We start from the raw sequence: 16,143 nt of genomic DNA, 5'->3' as shown, positions 1-16,143 counted from the left end.
TTGACCCTCTGTGTTCCCCTTAGATGCTGGTTTTAGGAGCCGAGAGCTGCCATTGAGGGTGGCCAGGGTGCCGGTGAGCCCCCCATCTGCTCGGTGTGCGGGCTGAGCTTCGAGGGGCTGAGCTTCGATGGAGGACCACATGGCGGGGCACAGCTGGAGAAGCATTACGAGTGCGACGTGTGTGGCCGGACGTGTCTGTTTCCGAGACTGCTGGAGACCCACCGGCGGATGCACTTGGGAGACCACCCCTTCGACTGCTCCGACTGCGGCAAGGACTTCAAGATGGCGCATCAACTGAAGGTCCACCGACGAGTGCATACGGGCGAGAAGCCCTATGGCTGCTCCATCTGTGGCAAGAGTTTTGCCCAGTTGTCGGGGCTGCGGGTGCACCGGCGGGTTCACAGCAGTGAGCGGCCCTTCACCTGCAGCAACTGCGGCAAGGGCTTGACCTGCTCCTACAGCCTGCTGGAACACCAGCGCACCCACACCGGCGAGCGCCCTTCACCTGCGGCCAGTGCGGCAAGGGCTACACCCGTTCCTCCAGCCTGCTGTCCCACCAGCAGGTGCACGCTAGCGACCGTCCTGTCCCCAGCCCCGTGTGTGAGTAGCGCTTTGCCATGGCCTCCCACGCCTTGTCTCACTAGCGCATACACACCAGTGGCCAGCCCTACGACTGCCCGTACTGCGGGGAGGCGTTTGACAGTTCACGGGGATTGCGGTAGCACCGGTGAGGCCCACGTCGGCGAGTGGCTGTTCCCACTGCGGCAAGCGTTTCAAGAACGCACGGGGGCTGTGGGAGCACCAGCGGATACACACCAGAGAGAGACCCTTTGTGTGCGCTGAGTGTGGCAAGGGTTTCACCCGCATGTCCAGCCTGTGGCAGCACCAGCGTACCCACAGCGGTGAGCGTCCCTTCCCCTGCCCGTCCTGTGGTAAGGGCTTCACCCGGCTTGACCACCTGCTGGAGTACTAGCGACTCCACACCGACCTTCCCCAATGTCTCCACATCAGTCCCCTCTCTCTCCCCTTCCCCAAACTCGCTTCCTCCCCACACTCTGCCCCTCCCCTCACTCTTCACCCCACCCTCCCACGCCCCCTTCCTCTCTCTCACACACTCCCTCTCTTGCTCTCTATCTCTCACCCACATCCTCGACACCCCTTCCCTCCGGTGCCTCTCCGGCGCGGAAATAAATAGCTTCCCCCCCTCCCCACGTCTCCTCCATCCCCCTTCCACACACCCTGTCTCTGTCCCTCTCTCTCACACGCACACACCCACTCACTCTCTTGCTCTCTCACACAAACTCCCTCTCCCTCTCACACAATCTCGCATATACACTCACACACTCTCACACACGCATTCTCACACATGCTCTCTCACACACGCACGCACTCACACACGCACTCTCTCATTTGCACTCGCACACACACTTTCTCTCTAACACAAGCACTCTCTCACACATGTACTCTCACTTACGCACTCTCTCCTTGTATCTAGACTAGGCGCATTTCTACACCTCTCGGTTTGCTGAATCTCCCGGGTTTCCTCCATTTTACGTCCTCTGAACTCCCACACTGACTACGACCTTTCTGGAGGAACAGCCATTGTCAATGAGGTGACACGCAAACAGCCCAATTCATACTTACAGCCCAATTACATGAACATAGAATTCTCCAAATTAAGGAGACCCCCCCCCCCCCTCTAATCATGTCCTGGAATTTATCGTGACCCCATCTGTTTATTCCACCTTCCCCCCCCACTCCATAGTCCAAAGAAAGGTCCAGACCCGACACATCGCCTGTCCATTCCACTCCAACGTGCCGGTAGAACACAGTAGGTCAGCCATCCGTGGTGGAAAACAGATGGAGAAGTGTTCCTAATATAAGCCCTCCTTGGCCCTGTCGAGGAGCAGACAATCAACAGTACCAGCATCTTCTCATTCATACTGTACCCAAGTGAAAATGCTAAAGTGAGCCAAGCTGCACACAGCCGACTGCTCACAGTACTAGCTGGTTGCCACTGACCCAAAAACTTTAAAGGCATTAAAAGTTGTTTTAACAAATAAGGGACGGCTTCAGGTGGGGGGGGGGGGGGGGGAGCAGTGCGTCCTGCAGCGGGGCCTCAGCAGCATAGCTTCGGGCCTGAAGCCGTCCCCAGGGGACTGCCGGGGGGGGGGGGCGTGGTGGGAGGTAGCGTCCTGCAGCTGGGGGTGGGACTTTAGTCGGGGGGGGGAGCAGTGCGGTAGGGGGGATGGGAGCTTCCTACAGCGGGTAGGGGGGGGGCGGGGGGTGGGGGGGGGGGGGAGCATCCCATCCCCTTCAACCCCATCCCCCCATCCACTTCACGGCTCTCTGGCGGCGCAACGATTGGATTTATTAAAGCTTAAAATGTGAATCTCTTAAAATATAACAACAAATTAAACGTTAAAGATGAGATTTAAAGATTCGTAACTAACATCATCCACTCCTCCCTTATTTCTGCTCATGTTCCTTCGTCTCTCAAAATGCTGCAATAACTGCAGTACTTAAGAAACCGGTGCAAATCCCAACAACCTAAATAATTTCTGACCAATCTCCAATTTGCCATTTATCTCTAAAATACTAGAAAAAACAGTTGCTGCACAGATTCACAATCATCTCATCAGCAATAAACTCTATGATCAATTTCAATCTGGTTTTCGCCCTCTCTAAAGCACAGAAACAGCATTAGTCAAGGTCACCAACGACCTGCTGATGGCTGCCGACTCCGGTTTTCTCACCATACTCATCCTCCTTGATTTGACTGCCGCATTCGATAGCATCTCTCAAACCTCATCCTCGACTGTCTAGCCTCCATTGGTATCATCAACACATCACTCACCTGGGTCACATCATACCTCTCCGCCCACACTCAGTTTGTACAACTTAAAAATGTCCAATCACAACCCTCAGTCACCAGTGGTGTTCCCCGGGGCTCAGTCCTAGGGCCCCTCCTTTTTATAATTTATTTACTTCCCCTTGGTTTTATTGTCAGGAAATACAACATTCAATTTCACTGCTACGCGGATGACACCCAGCTCTACCTGTCCTCCAAACCCACTGCCATGCATCCTGCATCTTCCCTGTCTGACTGCTTAGTGGAAATTAAAACCTGGTTTGCTCACAACTTCCTCAAACTCAACTTCCTCATTATTGTAACACTCCTCTCTGGTTCACCCCACAAGTCCATCCATAAACTACAGTTGGTCCAGAACTCAGCTGCCCGCATTATCCATGTAAATCACTCCCATCCTCAAACAACTGCACTGGCTCCCTGTCAAATACCGCATTGATTTTAAGATTCTCCTCCTCACTTTCAAAGCCCTCCACAAAATTCGCTCCTCCATACCTCTCTGAACTCCTCCAGCCTTACACTCCATCCCGAACTTTCCGATCCGCTTCTTCCTCCCTGCTCTCCACTCCATCTGTCCAACCTGTCCACGATGGGGTTCAGAGCCTTAGTCGTTCTGCCCCTCAACTCTGGAACTCCCTGTCACTATCAATCCGTACCATAGAGTCTCTCCCCACCTTAGAACCTCCCTCAAAACTCACCTATTCATACTGGCCTAACCCATGTAACTCCACTCTCTATCAAATTCATGGATATGTTGTTTTTGTTTCATTTTAATTTGTAATTTGCTTGTTTTAACTGTAAGATGTCCTTGAGTATTCTGAAAGGTACCCATTAGGCACTAATGGATGCTTTAGTGATAATTTTTCAAAAATCTTTAGATTCTGGAGTAGTTCCTGAGGATTGGAGGGTAGCTAATGTAACCTCACTTTTTAAAAAGGGAGGGAGAGAGAAAACGGGGAATTACGGACCAGTTAGTCTAACATCGGTAGTGGGGAAACTGCTAGAATCATTTATTAAAGATCGGATAGCAGCACATTTGGAAAGTGGTGAAATCATTAAACAAAGTCAGCATGGATTTACGAAAGGTAAATCATGTCTGACGAATCTTATAGAATTTTTCGAGGATGTAACTAGTAGAGTGGATAAGGGAGAACCAGTGGATGTGTTATATCTGGATATTCAGAAGGCTTTCGACAAGGTCCCACATAAGAGATTAGTATACAAACTTAAAGCACACGGTATTGGGGGTTAGTTAGTATTGATGTGTATAGAGAACTGGCTGACAGACAGGAAGCAAAGAGTAGGAGTAAACAGGTCCTTTTCAGAATGGCAGGCAGTGACTAGTGGGGTACCGCAAGGCTCAGTGCTGGGACCCCAGCTCTTTACAATATATATTAATGATTTGGACGAGGGAATTGAATGCAACATCTCCAAGTTTGCGGATGACACAAAGCTGGGAGGCAGTGTTAGCTGTGAGGAGGATGCTAGGAGGCTGCAAGGTGACGGATAGGCTGGGTGAGTGGGAAAATGCATGGCAGATGCAGTATAATGTGGATAAATAGGAGGTTATCCACTTTGGTGGCAAAAACAGGAAAGTAGACTATTATCTGAATGGTGGCCGATTAGGAAAAGGGGAGATGCAACGAGACCTGGGTGTCATGGTACACCAGTCATTGAAAGTAGGCCCACAGGTGCAGCAGGCAGTGAAGAAAGCAAATGGTATGTTAGCATTCTTGGCAAAAGGGTTTGAGTATAGGAGCAGGGAAGTTCTACTACAGTTATACAGGGTCTTGGTGAGACCACACCTGGAGTATTGTGTACAGTTTTGAGCTCCCAATCTGAGTGAGGACATTCTTGTCATAGAGGGAGTGCAGAGAAAGTTAACCAGACTGATTCCTGGGATGCCAGGACTTTCATATGAAGAAAGACTGGATAGACTCGGCTTGTACTCGCTAGAATTTAGAAGATTGAGGGGGGATCTTATAGAAACTTACCAAATTCTTAAGGGGTTGGACATGCTAGATGCAGGAAGATTGTTCCCGATGTTATATGTTATATGTTATATGGTTATGTTGGTGAAGTCCAGAACAAGGGGTCACAGTTTAAGGATAAATGGGAAATCTTTTCAGACTGAGATGAGAAAAACATTTTTTACACAGAGAGTGGTGAATCTCTGAAATTCTCTGCCACACAACGTAGTTGAGGCCAGTTCATTGGCTATATTTAAGAGAGAGTTAGATGTGGCCCTTGTGGCTAAAGGGATCAGGGGGTATGGAGACAAGGCAGGTACAGGATACTGAGTTGGATGATCAGCCATGACCATATTGAATGGCGGTGCAGGCTCGAAGGGCCGAATGGCCCACTCCTGCACCTATTTTCTGTTTCTATGTTTCTATAAACATAGAAAATATGTTTATAGAAACTGAGGGCTGATGGGGAGGGGAGGAGCGCTGCCGTGGCCTACTGCTGACGCTCCCCACCGGCTTAAGGCGGGGACCATCCTGCTGCTGGGGTCAGGACGGTTTCAGGCGGGGGCCGGTGGGGGACTGCCGTGGCCTACCGCTGCCTACCCATGCCGCTGCCGTGGCCGTTGCCTGTCGCTGCTGTGGCCTAACGCTGCCGCCCCCAACCAGCTTCAAGCAGGGCCCGATCAGGAGCATTCAGCAACTGAGGACGAGGACGCCTGCAGGCGGGGGCCGGCGGGAGTGTCCTGTAGCCGGGGACGTGGACGGCTTCTGGCGGGGAGCGATCTGGAGCAGGCGGTGGGGGCAGATTCAGGCGGGGGCCGGCAGGGAGCGTCCTGCAGTCGGGGGAGGAGGACGTGTCCCTGCAGCTGGGGTCGGGGATGGCTTCCTTCATCCAGGGGATGGGGCCGACTTCATGCAGGGCCTGTGGGGGAGGAGTGTGTGTACCGCTGTATGGCAGGGTGGGTGTGTGGCCAGGGGGGGGTGAGGGGAGGGGTGTGCGTGGGCAGGGCCGGATTTATGTATAAGCTAGACAGGCCTCGAGATCTAGGGGGGCCCCTGCTCGCTCCACCAAGGTTCCGAAAACTTCTGAGATAGTAGCGTTGTTACAAAACCTACCATCGGTGGCGCTGTGATAGCGATTCCGGAGGCTTTGGTAGGGGGGGGGAGGATTAAAATGTAGGTGAGGTATATATTCGTTGTGGTGAGGAATTTGCTCCGCAGATCCAAAGATCCTATAGATGGACCACTCCTGCGAAAAACAATCGGCAATGTAGGCAATGAAGGCAACCCGACTTGTCTTTCTTCAGGTTCCCCATTAAGGAGGAAAGGTAAAAAAACATTTATGTCTTCTGTGGCATATTGAACATTTTATTTAGTCTGTTCGATCTCTCACTGTAGTTAGATCACTGCGCTCAGATAGTCGAGTCCTCATGGCAACGTCCTTGTAAAAATCTTTTCCTCCAGAGCATTTTTGTTCTACCTCTCTGTTATTTAATGCAGAATAAGAACATAAAGACTGCATGATATTTTCTGTAATTTCAGATGTCGACAGTGGGTCCAGAATACTCGCCGACATGATCTCCTACACCGAACTGTGGACTATTTGTCAAATAACTGCCATCTTATGTACATTGCCACTTTCATTTCACTGCACATCTCGTATGTGTATGTGACAAATAAACTTGACTTGACTTGACTTGTGTGAAATTGTGATTTGTTAACTGCACAAAACAATGCAAATGGCGATTTATTTATTATTGTATCTACGTTGGACGTTTTGCTCTTTGGTGTAAGCAGGGGTAGGGCTATCATTGTGTTACATACGTTGAATTGTATATCACTTGCACTGGTTAGCTGATATGCTGAACACTGCAACCCTGTATATCTCGCGCACAGAATAATGTCAGTTATGTAAATCTTACCCTGCATGGCAGAAATAAAATGTGTTAACCATGTTAATTTCTATTATGAATTATTTAAAATTGAGTGGGTTGGTGCAATATTGGTGCCATTCTTCTGCAGTTGTATAGTGCTCTGGTGATACAACATCTGGAGTATTGTGTACAGTTTTGTTCTCCTAATTTGAGGAAGGACATCCTTGTGATTGAGGCAGTGCAGCGTAGGTTCACGAGATTGATCCCTGGGCTGGCGGGACTGTCATATGAGGAAAGATTGAAAAGACTAGACTTGTATTCACTGGAGTATAGAAGGATGAGGGATGATCTTATAGAAACATATAAAATTATAAAAGGACTGGACAAGCAAGATGCAGGAAAAATGTTCCCGATGTTGAGCGAGTCCAGAACCAGGGGCCACAGGCATAGAATAAAGGGGAGGTCATTTAAGACTGAGGTGAGAAAAAACTTTTTCACCCAGAGAGTTGTGAATTTATGGAATTCTCTGCCACAGAGGGCGGTGGAGGCCAAGTCACTAGATGGATTTAAAAGAGAGTTAGATAGAGCTCTAGGGGTTAGTGGGGTCAAGGGATATGGGGAGAAGGCAGGCACGGGTTATTGATAAGGGACGATCAGCCATGAATGCCTCCTCCTGCACCTATTTCTATGTTTCTATGCTGCTGCCATTATCAGATATTCAGTGTTAAAAAGAGAAATAAATCACAATAAAAGCGAAAAGGTGTTCCTTCCACAGCATTCAGATCAGCACAGCTGAGACACCGGAGTGAAGTTGCGGGGAGGTTTACAATGTTTTTTAATTTAATGTCCCTTGTCTAGTCTGAAATAAAGTTCATCATTGGATATAAAAATCGGAAGAAATGTAAATGTGTGTGTTATTATTATATACAGCTATATCACATTCATGTATGTGTTTTCTTTCCAGCACAATCTAATCAGTTGTATGCTCGCTGAATAAAACCATCCTTAAGTTATACATCATTTGTAAATCTTGCTCAAAACAAATTTAATTTTGTGAAAAACTTAATTTAGATAACCCCACCATTACAGGCAGATCTCATTCCACTCTCTGGGTATTGGGAAGACCAGACCCATTTTATTGTTGAGAAACAACTCCATAGACATTAAACATTAAGGACGCAAAAATGAGGTACAGGGACAAGATGAAGTCACAGATGGAGCAGCAGGACACCTGACGCCTGTGGCAGGGGCTACGGACTGTAACCAACTACCAGAGCACCCCACCCTCATCTGCAAGTGCCGACACCTCCCTAGCTGATGACCTGAACTCCTTTTACGCTCGTTTCGAGACGGGCAAATCACCCCAGTTCTGCCGACTATCGACAATACCGCCAGCGGGCTGGCTATCGAAGCTGAAGGGAGGAATGTGCACACATTCTCGCTGTCCGAACACGATGTGAGGAGGGCTCTGACACGGGTGAACTCGAGAACAGCTGCAGGCCCCGATGGCATCTTCAGTCCTGTCCTACGCAGTTAGCTCCGGTGCTCACTACAAATATTCAACCTTTCCCTAGACTAGTCCATGGACCCTGCCTGCATCAAAAAATCCATCATCGCATCGGTACATAAAATGCCTCCCCAGCCTGTCTGAATGACTATCTGGTCAACATGATAGTCCCCACCAGACTGGCCGACAAGCTACTGGGACTGGGGCTCAACACCCCCCTGTGTGCCTGGGCCCTGGACTTTCTCACCGCCAGGTCCCAGGTAGTCAAGATGGGTGACAATACATCGAAGCCCCTCACCCTGAATGCCTCCGTTGCCATGCTGTGAGAACGGAGAGGTTGAGAAGGAGTTTCTTCCCAGAGGGCATTAGGACAGTAAACTCCTATCTCACCAGGGACTTACTTTACTGTACCGTTCTACTGGGTTTTTTTTAATTGCTGGTTTTTTTGGGGGGGGGGGTTTCACTTTTTCCTTTCGCCCACAATATGTAAAATAATATGTGATTCTGTTCGATTCTGTGCGTAGTTTGTTTGTTTGTTTATTTGTACAAAGTCCGCGTGTATTGCCACTTTTCATTTCACTACACATCTCGTATGTGAATGTGACGAATAAACTTGACTTGACTTGAATTGACATTCCAGAGGTAGAGCAACTGGAATCTTCATATTGCTATAATTTTCCCAAATACTGCAGTTGTGAACAGTGTGCTTAGATGAATGAATTACGGAGTGCAAGTGTATTACAAAATCAACTCAAACACAGCACATGAGCCATTTAAAAGAAAGGATTTAAAAAATATTAAAAAAGAAAATTAACAGTGTCAACATTTATAAACATTTTATTCTTTAACAAGAATTAACAGGATTATGACCTAACAGAATTACGAATCTAACCCAATATCACACACACACAAACTTTCCTCCGCAACGCTGATTACACTGCGAGTCCGGTCACTGAAATGCACAAAAAAAAGGCCCACGTTGCGCTCTGTTACGTACTACACGTCAGCCCATGGCATTTCGCAGGAGTGGCCAATCTTGCTCCGCTATAGGATCTTTGCATAGATCATTGGAAGTGCAGGACAAAGCTAAAGGTATGTAGTTTATTTAACCCTTTCCCCCTGCCAAACTCTGCAATGGGGGCCTACACACCTCCCCGACGCACTGGGAGCCGACCCACCTCGTCGCCGCACCGGACCCATCGAACCTCGCCACCCCACCAACCATCCGCCCACCAGGACCTCCCACTCTTTGCCCGCCGACCCTCGCCACTCACCGTCGCCTTACCTGCAGCCTGGACTCAGCACTGGGCCTGAAGTTTCCACCAAAGATACTAGAGGAGCTCCTCTAGTATCTTTGGTTTCCACGCTGCAGAGTCCCACTACCCTGGGTTTGACTGCGCTGGGTCCTAATGCAAGTCCCCACAACTCTGGTAACCTCAGTGGCTGTTCTACTGGGTCTTCCCCATTTCCCTCAAACCACGTGACCCCAGGTCTTCCACACCCACACTACAGTCCTCATACCCCCCTACCCCCTGACCACCCACCACCCCCCACCAGACATCACCTCGGCCTCACTCCACTCACCTGCCTTCCTCCGGCCCTAACCCCCATCCCTGCCGTGTGTTCACCATCCCCCCTGATCTCCCTCTCTTAGATACTGAACGGTTTGTCTGCAGTGTTCAGGGAAGCGGAGAGAGGACAGCCAAGTGTCTGTGTTGCTCACTTGGCTGGGGTTTGTTTTCCTTGCCACTTCCATCGGCCGATAATTAATAAAGTTTTGAATTGGTCTACCAAACTGCTTTGTGAGTTGTCTGTTTATTAAGAAGTGAACCTGTTTGTTTAGTTATGTTAGCCTTTTTCAAGCAGATTTGACTCAGATTTGATTCAGGTTTTGCAATATAATTGTCAATAGGGAACAATTCTTTAAGAAATATTTCCCAACTATGGGACTTCCGAATCAGCCACTTCCTACCGGAGACCACAGGCTGAGCTGGGTGGAGATTCATGCTGGCGGCCCTCGGCAAAGGGATCCCAGGGCTCCACGATGTTGAAATCAGCGTGGCCCTAGGCTGGGAGCTCCGCAAACCACAGCTCCATGATGTTGAAGCAGCAGGCCTAACACTCCAGAGCATCAAACGGCGATCCAGGTAAGGGATCACCCGCTCCGCGGTGAATACAATATGTATTTTAAAACCAACTGTTTAATGACAACATACAGTAGGATCTAAAAGTATCACATTGTCACTGTCGGGTAGTCATGGGCTCTCTAGTCGTGGGGGGTGGGGGGGGGGGGGGGGGGGGGGCCTCACAAGTGAAATAGCTTGGGGCCTCTCTTCATCTAAATCCGACCCTGGGTGTGTGGGGGGAGGGAGGATGTGGGAGGAGGGAGAGGGAGGTGTGGGGGAGGGGTGTGCGTAGGCAGGGGGGGGTGTGGCGGGGAGGGGGCTGTGTGTTGGTGGGATGTGTGTGGGGGGGGGGGGGGGGGGGAGGGCAGGGGCAGCGAGCATTGGAGACAGGGGGAGGGGTGCATGGGTGGGGTTGTGGGGGGAGGGTGTGTGGAAACCTCCTCAGCGCCAGTAAAGATGTGATGGCGCAAGAAAGGGCGGACCATCAAAGTGACAGGAGAAAAAGCCAATCCACGCGGCGTTGACTGGCAGAAGAGGGGATCAATCTGCGCAGCTCGTTTTTTAAGATTTTTAAACCTCACTAACCTGTAAATAAGACCACCGATCAGAACGAAACTTGGCGCAATCGCAGTAAGGGAGAACATTGAGTAAGCTGGCGAATAATCATACAAAGACCGCGCAAACTGGAAGCTAGTAAGATCAGAGTTTTAGTTATTGATGGATGGTTATATGGATGGATGGAAGGAGTGAGAAAGAGACAGGGAAAGGTGTGGGGGCCTTACACCAGAAGGGATGATTTATTGGGCCTCAATGTATAATCAAAAAGTGAGACGCAGCCGAGATTACTTCCAGAGCCTTTTATTTTTAATCTTAGCAAGAATCTTTCCACATTAAACTCCTTGGAATTTTCAGAACGATTTGGTCTGCTCCCTTCTTTGTGCCTGCCACACCTACATAAACTATTTAAAGAGTCAGTTTTAAGAATATTATCCTTACCTCTGTTAGATTACAGTCAAGCGTTCCAGCAAGGCAACTCCCATTTAAACACCAATGTCATATACGTGTCATCATGAATCCATCGTGTGATTCTGCCACATTCAAACACTTCTTTTAACTTGCACTGGTTCTGTCCTCCAAGTTTAATTATTGAGCAGTTCTGGAACGATGAAACAAGTTTTTAATTTCTTCTGATATATTTTTTCAACACATTTGACACAGAGACTTAATATTCTTTAATAACTAGAAATACAGGTGGTAACTAGGACATCACCCGAGTGACAACATAACAATTATTTGTACAAAATAAAATTCAGTTTGGTTTGATCATGTTCCATAGTTTGAGTCACGAACCTTGCTGGTGGGAGGAAACACCCTGAGCTGCACCAATGCAATTTGTTTCTGTACATCAAAGACGAGTTTCTAAATAGGGCTAATGTCCGCACAGCAACTCGCTGTGTGCGGGGGTCTGGGAATGGAGAAGAAGAATGTGGTTGAACAGCAGAAGCAAAGCTTTGAGAATCCATTCAGTGAACTGGCTTCGCTGTGACAGCTCTGCTCGGTCTGCCGAGGCCTGCTGGATCGCCCGGTTGCAAACCATTGTAACCAAAGATCCTATAGCAGAGCAAGATAGGCTACTCCTGCTAAATGCAATGGACTGACGTGTAGTACACTATGGAGGGGATCATGGGCATTTTTCCACGCCCATTTTAGCAACCTGAGCCTACCTGACCCGACCCGACTCGCACTGTAATCAATGTTGCGGGGCAACAGTTTGTGTGGGTTAGATTCATAAATCTGTCAGTTCAAACTTCTTGTCAAGAATAAAATTTGATTCTGGTAATTGTCTTTTTTAATGTTTTTTAAATCATTTCTTTTTAAAAGGCTCACAAGCAGTGTTTGAGTTGATTTTGTAGTAACCGGAACCGACCCGACTCGCAGGGTGATTGACAGGGGGGGGACTTTTTGTGCGTGATTATAGGGTTAGATTCATAATTCTGTTAGTTCATAATTCTGTTGATTCTTGTTAAAGAATAAAATGTTTATAAACACACATACATGAAAATTATATAAATGTATATAACACACACAATTATATTTCTTCTAATCCAATAATGAACTTTATTACTCCTCCTCCTTCTCCCTGTGCCCCAGCATGATGTGCAACACATTTTTCACACTATCTATCTCCTCCCTTTCCCCTTCCACCCACATCCCTTCCTCTCGCCTCAATTCACATCACTCTATCCTTACCTCACGGCCTTTTCTCTCCTCTTCACCTCTGGCCTTGGTCCACACATCTGCCAATCAACCTCGCTCCACCTGTATCCACCTGTCACTGGCTTGGCTTTGTCCCGCCCCTCATCTCTCCTCCAGCTTCACCCCCCTCCCCCGACCAGAATCAGTGCCGACCCAAAACATTGCTTATCGAGTTCTCCAGATAAGTTGCCTGCCTGACCTGCTGGGTTATTCCAGCACTTTGGGTACTTTGCTCCAGACTCCAGCATCTGCAGTTCCTGTGTCTACTTTTCACTGTGACTCACATGCTTTCATCGATCACAACCAGTATTATACAGTCTCACACAGAAGAATTTGTGACCTACAAGGCTTCCGTCAAATATTCAGTAGAACGTCAGACAGAATGGGCACAGCTGTTCACATCATTTCCATGAAAGGAGACCCCCACAAAAATCCTCTCCAAGTTTCATTGCAAACCTTGTGGAGAATTTCAGACGCTGCCCTACCCAGGATTTATCCCTCAGCAAATTTCAATTAGAAAACGTCTGATTAATCCGTGAACGCTGCTTGTGGAACCTTGCTGTGGGCAAATTGTCTGCTGCCTTACATCAGTCATTATTCTACCAACATACTTCATTGAGAGGCATACAGTGAGCCCGTAGTTGTAAAAATAAATGCTGGAGACCACGTCTTTATTAAGTACTGAGTGTTCATCATTGAATCTCATCATACATTAAACAGCTGAGAAATATTGAAAACCTATTTCCAGTTGCAACCATAGTTTGTGCATTTGAAATATGTCCTCATAATTTACATGTAAAAGTAATAGTGGCATTTCCTCCATGAACCTCTCTTTGTTGCTCCCCATTGATCCTCTGTCCAATGCATTGACAAATATGATGCTTAAGAGCCTCGTCAAGAAAGTAAATATTATAAGTAATGCTAATATAGACAATAGGAGCAGGAGTAGGCCTTCGAGCCAGCACCGCCATTCTCTGTGCTTATGGCTGATCATCTACAATCAGTACCCATTTGTATTGTATTGTATTGTATTCAAACTTATTGTCATTGTCTCAATTTGAGACAACAAAATGAATTTCCCTTACAGGCAGTATCATAAAAAAAAATCATAAAAATAAATAAATAATAAATAAATAAATAATAAAACATATTAAAAATAAAATTGAAATTGAATTAAAAAAAAGCACAAACACAGAAAGTCCACGACACAACATAACATAAATGGCACCAAGGTGAGGATGGCACCATAGTCCAGTCAGCCTCCCCTCCGTGTTCATCCGTGGTCGGGGCCTTCCGAGCACCCGCAGTCGCTGCCCCGGTTGGCCCGATGTTCAGGCCCTCACGCCGGGCTGGTGGAACGCCGACGCCGAACCCCGACGGTGAGCATCTTCCTCCTCAGCGGCCCGGACCTTCTGATCAGCCGCCTCCCGCTGCCGGAGTCTGCAGCTCCTGAGTCCACAGGCCGAGCCGGGCAGAATCACAGGACCCCGCGCTGTCCATCAGCGCCGCCCGCGTTGGGAGCTCCACAAACCGCAGCTCCAGGATGTCGGTGCAGCAGGTCCAGCACTCCGGGCTCCAGACGGCGACCCCCGGTAAGGCATCGCCAGCCCCGCGATGTTCCAGCGCTGTCCCGCCGCTGCTGGAGCTCAGGTCGATCCCGGCAGGAAAGGCCGTGCCAATCCAGGTAGGTAGGCCGCTGTGGGGGGGAGGGGGGGGGGGGGGGGGGGGCGAGGACGCGACTCGAATAATAGTCGCGTCCTCACCAGGAAGCGGCTGAAGGACGGTATCCCCCGCAACGTGCCCTCTTCTCCCACATAAAAACACCAAAAAAACACACTTTTTCATAACTAAATAAACAAAAAAACAAAAAGATACCGGGCTGTAGGTGGAGGCTGCTGACACCAGCGCCACCGGAAGTACAATGTACATTTCCTGCTTTCTCCCCATATCCCTTGACTCCGCTATCTTTAAGAGTTCTATCTAACTCTCTCTTGAAAGCATCCAGATAATTAGCCACCACTGCCTTCTGAGGCAGAGAATACCACAGATTCACAACTCTGAATTCCATTCCCTGAGTCACATCCCATGGCATCTACTGCAATATTTTGACATAGATTTAAAGAGCAATGTAGTATTAATTCTGAATATTTCCATCATGTGATTTGGCATACGAATTATATCATGACAAGTCGTTGCCTTAAGATTTAGCCTGAGAAAGTGCATAATATTAACCATTGTACAAATGTAATATTTCCATTCAAGATACCAACCACAACTTACATTTATCCAGCAATGTGAAAACATGTACTTAATGTTTTATTATCTATGTTTAATGTTTTATGTGTCATTCCTAACTGTCACTGTATGTCATGTTGTCATTTGCGGGTGGAGCACCAAGGCACATTCCTTGTATGTGAATATACTTGGCCAATAAATTTATTAATTCATTCATCCAATGAAAAAATGCACAGAGCTCGGCTTAATAGGGCAGGTGACCAAAGCACATGATATGGAAGAGGAAAGTAGAAGTTTAGTGCGTAATTGCTGGAGCATTGTACCTGTATGGCCATCAAGCTAAGCGCTGCATATATACAAATTAATATTGATTTTGTGAAAACCTGCACAGTATGCATGTGCATAAAATTGATGAAAAGTCAGTGAAAGAAGCACAAACAGTGCATCTTTGAAATTCTATTTTAAGACTTTATAAACAGCTAGGTATGCAAAAATATTTTAATAGTTAAATTTCAATACTTCACATTTAATTTACCCTTTATGACAATATGGCTCCATTCTAATTTATTTTTATTTAGCGAATGCAAAGTCCTTTAGCCAAGCAGTTGCCTCTTGATCTGCTGTATGAAGGGTGACATGTCCTCCTTTGAGTCTTTGTTGAGGGCATGCTTCAATGATGTGTTGCATTGTTTGCTGCTCTCCACAAGCACACCGTGGGGTTGGACTGCTGCCCCATTTGTGAAGGCTGGCCAAGCAGGGGCCATGTCCAGTCCTGAATCTATTCAGCGTCGTCCACAGCTTCCTTGGGAGATTGGTGCCAGGGACCGGTAGGGTGGGGTCTGACACCAGATGTTTATTTGGGACGTCCTTGGACTCCCATTCCTTTTTCCAAGCTGATTGGATGGTGAAATCAGCTGGTGGTGGGTTCTTCCAAATTGGTTGTCTAGATGGAAGTCGAGCAGTGGGTGGGTTGAAGATGTCCATGTGAATTGGCAGGTGAGGGGGGTTTTTGGTCTTTTGGAGCATCCTTTGAGTGAGGACTACTCGCCGGATGTGTGGAGGGGCTATGTTGGATAGGACATGGAGCCAGGGGAGTGGTGTTGAGCGGATTGTTCCTGTGATGATCCTCATTGTTGAGTTCAATTGGGTGTCCACATGGTGTGTGTGGGATGACCTGGACCAAACAGGGGCACAGTATTCGGCTGAACAAAATGCAAGGGCTAGTGCTGAAATGTGCAGTGTGGGGGCTGCTGCCCCCCACTTTGAGCCAGCAAGCTTACTGAGGAGATGTTACTGCAACTTCACCTTA

General features: G+C 48.0%; 1 protein-coding gene and 1 long non-coding RNA gene across 2 annotated transcripts; both read left to right on the top strand.

The window, feature by feature from the left end:
- The first annotated feature begins 228 nt into the window (after positions 1 to 228).
- Positions 229 to 722, top strand: LOC129715870 (zinc finger protein 239-like). The gene is made up of 2 exons (XM_055665758.1): positions 229 to 519; positions 645 to 722. Exons 1-2 carry the CDS (start codon positions 229 to 231, stop codon positions 720 to 722), a joined length of 369 nt encoding a protein of 122 aa, XP_055521733.1.
- Positions 723 to 6,009: 5,287 nt separating this feature from the next.
- Positions 6,010 to 7,725, top strand: LOC129715869 (uncharacterized). The gene is made up of 2 exons (XR_008726563.1): positions 6,010 to 6,164; positions 6,379 to 7,725. It is a non-coding gene; the product is annotated as an uncharacterized LOC129715869 (long non-coding RNA).
- Positions 7,726 to 16,143: the final 8,418 nt, after the last annotated feature.

This window comes from Leucoraja erinacea, unplaced genomic scaffold (genome assembly GCF_028641065.1).
Source record: "Leucoraja erinacea ecotype New England unplaced genomic scaffold, Leri_hhj_1 Leri_1466S, whole genome shotgun sequence".
In the NCBI taxonomy this organism is placed as follows: Eukaryota; Metazoa; Chordata; class Chondrichthyes; order Rajiformes; family Rajidae; genus Leucoraja; species Leucoraja erinaceus.
Note: the sequence above shows the minus strand (reverse complement) of the source record. Positions and strands in the feature narration are given on the sequence as shown.

Excerpts from the sequence above, each read along its gene's own strand:
- LOC129715870 (XM_055665758.1), top strand. The coding sequence starts at position 229 with ATGCACTTGGGAGACCACCCCTTCGACTGCTCCGACTGCGGCAAGGAC. Across the intron at positions 520-644 it reads CTTCACCTGCGGCCAGTGCG|CGCATACACACCAGTGGCCA; the intron begins GCAAGGGCTACA and ends TTGTCTCACTAG.